Below are 11026 nucleotides of genomic sequence, written 5' to 3'. Positions count from 1 at the left end.
GAGAGAGAGAGAGAGAGAGAGAGAGAGACAGAGAGAGAGAAAGAGAGAGGAAGAGAGAGAGGAAGAAAGAGAGAGAGAGAGATAGAGCGAGTAGTAGAGCTATACATCGAGATAAGCAAGAGGACACTGAATATTTGCCAAAAATATCATCTACGAAGTACTCGCCGGTTTACTCGTCGCACTTTTCGTTGGACAAGCCGCTTACCCTGCGTGCTCAAACTCAGCTGCTGTGCAAGTGCAGTGCGGTCTTCGTGTAGCTGCTTGATGACTGCCTCCCTGTCGCGCAGGGTATGGGTGATGCTGGACAGCTGGCTGGTCAGCACCGCCCTCTCCTCGTAGAGTCTGTTCAGCTGCACCGTCAGATTCTCGCACCTATAGTACGAGAAGTCAGGAGAAGAGAATGAGAAGTCAGGAGAAGAGAATGAGAAGAGGTCAGTATCGGTATATCTCGTAACCACGGTGTCCAGGAAGGCAGAATGGATGCAGTAACTGCAGTGCAAATATACACACGATATAACCTATGTACAGAGTATATATCAGGAGTGAATAATAATAATTTTTTTTCCATCTATTTAGATCTATTATTATTCATTCCTGATTATATTCATACGAACATAGAATACAGTAACTGCAGTGCAAATATACATGCAATTAAATTTAATATACAGATTATATTCATTACCGTGGTGTCCAGGAATGCAGAATGGATACACTAACTGCAGCTATGTACAGATTAATGTAGAATTGGTATATATATATTTTTATTAAAGACGACAAACACAAATTATGTAATTCGACAACAAAATATAGTGTAGAATATTATAATAATTGTACTTTAATAGCGTCATGTTATGATTTCATGTTTATGATAAAGAATCTATTTCTGCACACGCTCCTCACTGAAACTCAGACACATACACACAGTTAGGTGCACACACACACGCAGCCTATAGATTTGTACACACATACACACATACACACATAATTATACGGCGGTCTATAAATACACTGACAAACGCGTATGTACACGGCCTACGACCATGCACCCAACCCCTAATAATTAATAATAGTAATTGAAACGATTTTGAAAGTGCTAAAATCTCGATGCAGCTACAACTATTACTACAACTAGGACTAATCTACTGAAAGAATTCTGATCAGAATAACAGCTGAATGACACATACTGACAAGCCATGGAATATATTATGGATATCCAGCTTACAATTCTAATACTTTATTAATCAGGACCAAGAATGTTCTAAGTGGTTATGGCACAAGTTAAATCAAGCCATCTATTAGATTGTGTCACTGTCTGTAAGCACGAAATTAGAGGTCACCGACCTTCTAAAAACCTGCAGATATGACAGGTGTTCGGTGGAGGAATCCAAATATCAAAAAACGGTTTTAATTATTTGTGACCAAGACATTATTTACGGTTGAGGCAACTTCTTGAAGCACACACTTTAGTTCAGTTTACCGAGATACGCTAGCGGTCAGTCAGCTGTTAAATTCCGATCCGTAACAACGATCTACAAACAACATGCTACAGCAACAGCTGATCAACTGAAAAAACGACTGCAGACATGACGAATACATCGATGCAGAAAAATAAAAATCAAATGCGGAAAAAATTAAAATCAAATAAAACAACTACCTGAGATTAAGCTGATGCAAGCCGTGTATAGACGTCTGTAGTTCGTCAAACAAGGGAGCATGCTCTCGCACATCACACGACGCGAGCGGACGAACCTGGTCGAAGCTCGCTTCCCACGCGTGCCGTCTCGCCCTCGTCTCGTCGCCGACCCGCGTCTCCTCTCGCCGCCGCCTCAGCTTCGCCTCATCCGTTTCGGACGACGACGGAAAAGGGTCCGGCGGGGACGGGCATTGGTCGCCGGGCCGTCGATGGACGGGTGAGCTGTCAAACGCCGGGAACCTCACGTCCCTGCCGGAGGACCTCTCCCCGCCAGCGCCCCCTGTCGAGCCGACGCTCGACGCTGAGGAGGCAGACAGGTGGCGCCGGCGTCTCGTCTCGTCGCCCGGCGCCGCGTCGCGAGTGGTCCATAGCTCGTCGGGCGTCGTTCGGTTTCCCGCTGGTAGATGGCGCTGCCGAGCGAGATTCTCGCGGTCGAGCTGTGCCTGCAGCGCCGCTGCCCGGTCCTCCGCCAGGTGTCTCTGCATGACGAGCTCGTGTTCGCGGTCAATCGCGGCCGCACGCTCGTGCTGCAGACGAAGGATCTTCTCGGACATTCGCTCCATGCGCGCCACGGACTCTATCGGGTCGTGCGCGGAGGAGGAACTCTCCCCGACAATGCTGCGGCTCCTCTCCGGACTTCTCTGCGGGGAAGTCCCTGGTGATCCTGTCTCCGTGTGTGAGGCGACAGGAAGGTTGGCATTGCTAATAAGGTTCTCCGTGGAAGCAGTCTCAGTTGTTACGGACCTCGCGTGATGTGGCAGCGACTCCTGGGCTTGCTGGACAAGTTGTTTGTGTGCGGTAAGCTGTCCGGCGTTTGTTTCCAAGTCTGTTTGCGCGCCGAAGTCGATTTTGCTGACGTTTACCGGATCTACTTGCGTGCTCGTGTCAGCTGTGATGGACTTTAGGAAATCGACCTGGGTACCAAGCTCAGATTGGGTGACAAGCGATGACTCTACTTGTATGCCGAAGTCAACTCTGTTGACATCTAATGCGTTTACCGGAACACTAACATCAGCGTTTGCTGCAACATTCTCCAACGTAAACTCACTCAGAGGGGCCGAAGACTGTCGTTCTGTCTCTACAAGATGCATGGGTCCAGAGACGTCTTCTCTCTTGAATGTCGATTCCATCACATCAGACGTTGTTTGCACCGATGTCATTGATTCTTCACTTTCATTAACCAGCAGCACCTTATCAGGTTCACTCTGCTGTATCAATGATTCTGTGGAAGCTTCACTTGTGATTTTGCACTGCAATTTCTCCGTGAGCGCCGCAATCTTTTCCTGAAGCTCAACGATTTCGTCACACAGTTCAGAATTCTCGCCTTCAATTTCCCAGTTTTTCGCGTTTGACGTGTTGCTTTCTTCTCGGATATCTTTGTACGATAACAATAGTTCGTCATATTTTTCTTGCAGTTCAGGATCATTGCCAACATATTCATCAGTTTGTATCAATATATCTTTCGTTTCCGTTTGACCGTCGTCAGTGTAAGCGGATACTAGTGGAAGATGGTCTTTAGATTCAGTAGGATGTATGTTTTCCTTTACATCATCTGTTAGTTTTACCCGCTGGTTTTCTTTCCATAGTACCTTTATCTGGTGTTCCAGCTTGTACTTCTCTACTGTGGACTTTTCTAATAGAGTTTGAAACTCCGTGTTATCACATTCCAGCATAGATGACTGTTGTCTAAGTTCCCCCAATCGTTCTTCCAGGCGTTTACTCGTGTACTGGTCAGTTTCTAATGTTTCCATTTGATTTGTGATAGTTTTCAAATCTACAATCTGGCTTCTTAAGCTTTTACAATGACTTTCCAATTTTTCTTTATCTTTTCTGAGGGCAGCAGCTTCGGTAAATATTGACATATTCAGTTCTAGCCCTGCTTTGACATAAGCTATGTTACTAGTTATTGTAGACCATTGCTGCGAGAATGGTTCCTCTACCTTGCCTTCATCAGCACACAGCACAGGACTAGATACAGAAGTTAACTGAAGAATCAAACCTTCTTTCTCCGCTCGTTGCGATATTTCCTGGACATAATGCCGCAATACGATACTGTCACCTTGGATTTTATCGATTTCAACTTCCAACCTGCGTTGATGCATCATGTTATCGTTCTCGATCGCTTTTGTCCGCTGTTTCAACCGGTCTTTCTCGAGCTCTGCTGTGGTTATCTTCTCTTGTAACTCTGCTTGGAGATTGATTAACGCATTGCTTTTCTCTGTCTCTAGCAGGTTCATAAGGTGTTGCAGCTGCTGTAGCTTGGTGTCGGAATCGTTCACGCACTGCCGCATGTTTATATTCTCCTGCTGAAGTTCCTTAATCTCATCGGCGTATTTGTCATTCCTTTCCTTGAACATTTTCAGCTTGACGAGCATTTTCTTGTTTTTGATGGTCGACATCTGTAAGTTGTGTCGTGTAGCCTCAAGCTGTCTGTCAAGTCCCTTGTCTTCTGCTGTAGATTGTTCTTGCCTGCTCTCAGATTCATGCAGCAGCTCAACCTCCGGAGTCACGCCAAGGGCACATTGTTCCATTTTATCCGATTCCTTACGTTCACGTCTTTCATTTTCTTTGCGAATCTCGGAAGACGGTTTTTCGATGTCTTTCTCTGGCATACCACCCTTCGTCGTTGTTGTTGCATTACGTTCGTGTGTGGCTGAACTCACGTCACCAGTTCTTTCCGGCTCATTGTTGGAGGTGCTTACACGGATAGCTAGCTCACCCTTCACTTCTCTCATGCATTCTAATTCTTGACGAGTTGCGAGAAGCTCAGCATTAATGGAACCACACAACAGCTCCCTCTCAGTCAAAGTATTCTTAAGCAACAAGAGCTCATTGTGTACATCAGTGTGCTGTGTGCGGAGTAGGTGTAATTGTTCTTGGCACTCTTTCCTAGAACACATCTCCCCGCCGTCTTCCAAGTGCGTATCACTCGCTGTGTCAGCTCCCGCTAGTTTAGCTTCTGAATGTTTCAGCTCTGCTTCCTTGCTCGCGAGAGCCTGCTTAATAGCAGTGGTTTCAGTTTCTACCTGCTGCTTCCACGCAGTGAAATCATCCTTGACTTCAACGAACAGTTTCTCTTGCTCTTCTAGACACGACCTCAGAACGACAACCTTATCATTAGCAACGGCAATGACGCCCTCGTTTGCTGATAGTTGAGAGAGAAGCTGCTTGCATTGCTTCTGTGAAGCCTCCAGTTCTATTTTGATGTGCTCGGCCTCCTGTCTAAATACAAGAAGATCACTATCCGCCTTTGTAGATTTATGCAACTGGTCAGAGAGCGACTCGAGCAAATGGTTGGCTTGATCAAGTTCACTCTTACTCATCGCAAGTCTAGTGGTGTATCCTTCAATGTCAATATTAAGCTCCTCGATCTTCGATTGTGCTTCGTTAAGTTCACTGTGAAGACCAATGTTCGTGTTCTTGACATCCAGCAAGGACACTTGCAACGAGTCAATTTCTGCCTGATGCTCTTTGATTGTAGACTTAGATCGGTGGTATTTCTCACTCAATTCGTCCAATCGTTCTTTTAATTCACTATTTAGCGTCACTGCCTCACTTAGCTGACCATCAAGGGATTCATTTTTCCTCTCCATATCAGCAACAGCATCAATCATGGACTGAACATCAGTCTTAGCCTTGCTGTATTTTCCGTTTAGTTCTAGCATCTTTTCTTTGAAGTCGCTGGCTACCATTGTTTTGTTTTCCAGCTGCGTCTCTAAGTCTTTATTCTTTTCCTCCAACTCTCGCATTGCTGCCTGCAGGTTAGATATCTGAGCTAGGGAAACTTCCCTCTGTCCAGTAAGCTTAATGCTAGCATTCTTACTGCTGCTTATATCTTGCTCCTGTTCCCAGATTTGCCCTCTGAGATTTCCTATTTCTTCATTCAACTTCTTGACGTGCTCGCTGCTTTCCGACTCCATCGCTTCTATTTGCGTCATGGATGAATCGAGCTCTTGCTGCAACTCTTTACGGATCTTTACCGCCTCATTGTTCTGCTTCTGTTCGTTGACCAACGTCTCGTTCAGGTGTCTGTTCACCTCCCGAAGATCGTTGATTACGCTTCTCTCCTTATCAAGCTCCTCCTCTAGAGCTGACCTTGTTGCTTCTAGTTCAGCAACCCACTCGGACAGCCGATTCTTCGATGCGGTCTCTTCTGCCATTTCCACTTGCAGTTGCTGCGTTTTGGTAACCTCCGAGTCAATCCTCTGTTTCAGATCGCCCAACGCCTGCTGTTGACTGGCCAGCATATCTTCCAGATGCTGTTTTGCCATCATCTCTATTGCCAATCTCTCCTTGAGATGCATATTGTCTTCAATCTTACAAACAGGTACTTTCGTGGCCTTTGTTGAGTCGGTGCTGAGTCTTTCTTCATTTGCTATTGATTTTTGCAGTATGTCTGAAGTAACTTGTGTGGGGTTCTGAAGATTCAGTTTTGCTTCCGCGATGACTGTCTCAGTGACAATCTGTTTATCTAGTTTCAATTCAGAAGTGTCTTGTTTGACGTAATCTGTTACCTCCTTAGATATATCTGTGTTGCTTTTTGCCTGTAATCTTTCTTCTATCATGCTATGAGTATTCCGTAATTCCTGGTTGGCATTTCTCTCTTCAGCAAGTTGCTTCTCTAATGCCAGCTTCAATTCATTTGTAATAGAAAGCTCTGATTCTAATGCCGTTTTAAGTTCCTTCTCTTCTGCAAGTTCTTTTTCCATCAACAGCTTGACATCTTTCTCTACAGAGAGCTCAGTTTCCAATGCCTGCTTTGCATCTTTCTGCTCAATCAAGGCCTTCTCTAATTCCTTTTTGCTTTCTTTCTCATGAGATAACACCCTCTCTAGTTCTTGTTTGGCCTCTCTTTCCGTAGAAAGCTCAGATTCAAATACTTTCTTCGCTTCCTTTTGCTCAAACAGGGTGTTCTCCAATTCCTGCTTGGTTCCTATTGCATTTGATAGCTCACTCACCAATTGCTCTTGCGTTTCCTTCCCTTCAGCAAGAGCTCTCTCTAGTTCCTGCTTGGCTTCTTTCTCTGTAGAAAGCTCAGATTCCAAGACTTGCCTCACTTCTTTTTCCTCAAACAGACCCTTCTCCAATTCCTGCTTAGTTTCATTTGCATTTGATAGATCATTCACTAATACTTGCCTGGCGTCATTCTCTTCAGCAAGAGCACTCTCTGTCTCCTGTTTGGCTTCTTTTTCCAGCAATAGCTTAGACTGTAAATCCTTCTTGCTTTCTCTCTCCTGAACTAGGATCACCTCCAATTCCTGTTTGGTATTATTTGCATTAGATATGACCTTCTCTAATTCCTGGTTGGTTTCCTTTGCTTCAGCAAGAGAGCTCTCTAGTTCTTGCCTGGCTTCCTTCTCCAGCAATAGCTGGGATTCTAATGCCTTCTTGCTTTCTCTTTCCTCAATCAGGGTCATCTCAAACTCCTGCTTGCTTTCATTTGCAATAGATAAGGCATTCTCCAGTCCCTGTTTGGCGTGTTTCTCCTCAGAAAGTTGCTTCTCTAACCCCTGTTTAACTTCTTTTGCAAGAAAAAGCTCTGATTCCACCATCTTCCTAATTTCCTTTTCCTCATCAAGTTCCTTCTCCAGTTGCACCTTCGCATCTTTTTCTACAGAAAGCTCTGTTCCCAATGCCTGCTTTACATCTTTCTCCTCAATCAGGGCCTTCTCCACGTCTTGTTTGCTTTCTTTTTCATTCACTAATGCGTGTTCTAGTCCCCTCCTGGCTTCATTCAATTCACCAAGTATCTTTTCTAACGCCTCTTTGGCTTCTGTTGCCAACAATAACTCAGATTCCAAAGATTTATTGTTTCCGCTTTCCTCAACTAGAGTATTCTCTAATTTTTGTTTAGTTTCCTTCTCTTCAGCAAGAGCTCTCTCTAGTTCCTGATTGGCTTCTCTCTCTGTAGAAAGCTCAGATTCCAACACTTGCCTTACTTCCTTCTCCTCAAACAAGGTATTCTCCAATTCCTGGTTTTTATCATTTGCATTTGATAGATCACTCACTAATTGCTCTTTCGCATCCTTCTCTTCAGCAAGAGCTCTCTCTAGCTCCTGTTGTACTTCATTTGCAACAGAAAGCCCTGCCTCCACCGTATTCCTGATTTCCTTTTCTTCTGCAAGTTCGTTCTCTAATTGTACCTTGGCATTTTTTTCCACAGAAAGTTGAGTTTCCAATGACTCCCTTTTCACGGAGAGCTCAGTTTCCAATGCTTCTTTCACATCGTTCTCCTCACTCAGGGCCTTCTCCATTTCTTGTTTGCTTTGCTTCACATTAACCAAGGCCTGTTCTAGTCCCCGCCTGGCTTCATTCAATTCACCAAGTACCTTCTCTAACCCCTCTTTGGCTTCGTTTGCCAACAATAACTCAGATTCCAACGATATCTTTCTTTCTCTTTCCATAACCAAAGTCATTTCTAATTCCCGTTTGGCTTCATTTGCAACAGACAGGACATTCTCTAATTCCTGCTTGGCTTCTCTCTCTGTAGAAAGCTCAGATTCTAAGACGAGTTGCACTTCTTTTTCCTCAACGAGAGTCTTCTCCAATTCCTGCTTGGTTTCATTTGCATTTGATAGATCATTCACTAATTGCTGTTTCGTTTCCTTTTCTTCAAACAGAGCTCTCTCTAATACCTGCTTGGCTTCTCTCTCTTCTGCTAAAATCGTCACTAATCCATGCTTGGTGTCTCCCTCCTGGCTCAGTATTTTCTCTAGTTCTACTTTGGCTTCTTTCTCTTCAGTAAGCTGCCTCTCCAGTACTTGCTTAGCTTCTCTCTCTTCAGTAAGCTGCTGCTCTAGTCCATGTTCGGCTTCTTTCTCTTCAATAAGCTGCTTATCCAGTCCCTGTTTGGCTTCCTTCTCTTCAGTAAGCTGCTTCTCTAGTCCCTGTTTTAATTCATTTACAGCAGACAGCTCGACCTCCACTCTCTTCCTGATTTCCTTTTCTTCTGCAAGTTCCTTCCCTAGTTGCACCTTGACATCTTTTTCGACAGAAAGCTCGGTTTCCAATGACTCTTTCACATCTTTCTCCTCAATCAGGGCCTTCTCCACTTCTTGTTTGCTTTCCTTCTCATTAACTAAGGCCTTTTCTACTTCCTGCCTGGTTTCATTCAATTCACTAAGTATCTTCTCCAACCCCTCTTTGGCTTCTTTTGCCAACAATAACTCAGATTCCAATGATTTCTTGCTTTCACCTTCCTCAACCAAGATCTTCTCTAATTCTTGTTTGGTTTCCTTTGCTTCATCAAGAGCCCTCTCTAGCTCTTGCTTGGCTTCTCTCTCCACAGAATTATCAGATTCTAATCTATGCTTCACCTTGGTTTCTTGGGTGAGTACCTTCTCTAACTCATGCTTGGTTTCTTTCTCCAGCAATAGCTCAGACTCTAAAGCCATCTTGTATTCTTTTTGCTCAGCCAGGGTTATCTCCAATTTCTGTTTTGTTTCATTTACAATAGATAGGGTATTCTCTAATTCTTCCTTTGTTTTCTTTACTTCAACGAGAGCCCTCTCTAGCTCCTGCTTAGCTTCTCTCTCAGTGGAAAGCTTAGATTTAAACAGTTTCTTTACTTCTTTCTCCTCAAACAGGGTCTTCTCCAATTCCTGCTTGGTATCATTTGCATTTAATAGTTCACTCACTAATTCCTGTTTGGTATCTTCCACTTCAGAAAGAGCTCTCTCTAGCTCCTTCTTGCCTTCTCTCTCTTCTGCCAACATCGTCATTAATCCATGTTTGTCAGTTGAAACATGGACTGGATAAGCAGCTTATTGAAGAGAGAGAAGCCAAACAGGGACTGGAGACGATCCTAGTTGAGGAGAGAGATGCAAAAATAAAACTAGAGAAAATACTATGCGATGAGGGAGTTCATTTACAGCAGAAAGCTCTGCTTCCACTGTCTTCCTGATTTCCTTTTCTTCTCCAAGTTCCATCTCCAGTTGCAGCTTGGCATCTTTTTCTATAGAAAGCCCAGTTTGCAATGCCTCTTTCATATCTTTCTCCTCACTCAAGGCCTTCTCCACCTCGTCTTTTCTATCTTTCTCATCAACTAAGGCGTTTTCTAGTCCCCGCCTGGCTTCATTCAATTCACCAAATATCTTCTCTAACCCCTCTTTGGCTTCTGTTGCCAACAATAACTCAGATTGTAACGATTTCTTGCTTTTGCTTTCCTCAACTAGGGTGTTCTCTAAGTCTTGTTGGGTTTCCTTTGCTTCAGCAAGAGCCCTCTCTAGTTCCTGCTTGGCTTCTCTCTCCAGCAACAGCTCAGACTCTAAAGCTTTCTTGTTTTCTCTTTCCTCGACGAGGGTCATCTCTATTTCATGCTTAGTTTCATTTGCAATAGATAGAACATTCTCCAATCCCTGATTGATTTCTTTCTCCTCAGCAAGAGCTCTCTCTAGGTTTTGCTTGGCTTCTTTCTCTGTAGAAACCTCTGATTCTAATACATGTTTAGCTTTAGTCTCTTCAACAAGAGCCATCTGTAATTCCAGCTTGGTTTCTCTCTCTTTTGCCAACATCGTCACTAATTCATGTTTGGAATCTCCCTCCTGGCTTAGTATTTTCTCTAGTTTTATTTTTGCATCTTTCTCCTCCACTATGATCGTCTCCAGTTCCTCTTTAGTTTCTCTCTCGTCAGTAAGCTCCTTCTCCAGTCCCTGTTTGGCTTCTCTTTCTTCAGTAAGCTGTTTCTCTAGTCCCTGTTTAGCTTCTTTCTCCTCAGTAAGTTGCTTCCCCAGATCCTGTTTGGCTTCTTTCTCTTCTGCAAGCTGCTTCTCCAGTCCCTGTTTCAATTCATTTATAGCAGAACGCTCTGCCTCCACTGTCTTCCTGATTTCCTTTTCTTCTCCAAGTTCCTTCTCTAGTTGCACCTTGGAATCTTTTTCTACAGAAAGCTCATTTTTCAATGCCTCTTTCACATCTTTCTCCTCCCTCAAGGTCTTCTCCACCTCTTGTTTGCTTTCCTTCTCATCAACTAAGGCATTTTCTAGTCCCCGCCTGGCTTCATTCAATTCAGCAAGTATCTTCTCTAACGCCTCTTTGGCTTCTGTTGCCAACAATGACTCAGATTGTAACGATTTCTTGCTTTCGCTTTCCTCAACTAGGGTGTTCTCTAATTCTTGTTTTGTTTCCTTTGCTTCACCAAGAGCCCTCTCTAGCTCCTGCTTAGCTTCTCTCTCCATAGCATTATCAGATTCTAATCGATGCTTCACCTCGGTTTCTTGGGCAAGTACCTTCTCTAACTCCTGCTTGGCTTCTTTCTCCATCAACAGTTCAGATGCTAAAACCTTCTTGCTTTCTCGTTCCTCATCTAGCATCTTCTCCAATTCCTGCTGGGTT

General features: G+C 44.1%; 1 protein-coding gene across 1 annotated transcript in view; it reads right to left on the bottom strand.

Annotated features, from left to right (window-relative positions):
• Positions 1 to 11026, bottom strand: part of LOC106808019 (extracellular matrix-binding protein ebh-like) — a 33768-nt gene that overhangs the window by 4360 nt on the left and 18382 nt on the right. The window contains exons 16-18 of the mRNA XM_014810565.1: positions 9546 to 11012; positions 1655 to 9455; positions 206 to 372 (exon numbers count right to left, since the gene is read on the bottom strand). Coding sequence (XP_014666051.1) covers positions 206 to 372; positions 1655 to 9455; positions 9546 to 11012 — 9435 coding nt within the window. The remainder of the gene's footprint in view (positions 1 to 205; positions 373 to 1654; positions 9456 to 9545; positions 11013 to 11026) is intronic.

Source organism: Priapulus caudatus, unplaced genomic scaffold, assembly GCF_000485595.1.
Source record: "Priapulus caudatus unplaced genomic scaffold, Priapulus_caudatus-5.0.1 Scaffold249, whole genome shotgun sequence".
NCBI lineage: Eukaryota > Metazoa > Priapulida > Priapulimorpha > Priapulimorphida > Priapulidae > Priapulus > Priapulus caudatus.
The sequence above is the reverse complement of the archived record's forward strand: the minus strand, read 5'-3'. Positions and strand labels throughout refer to the sequence as shown.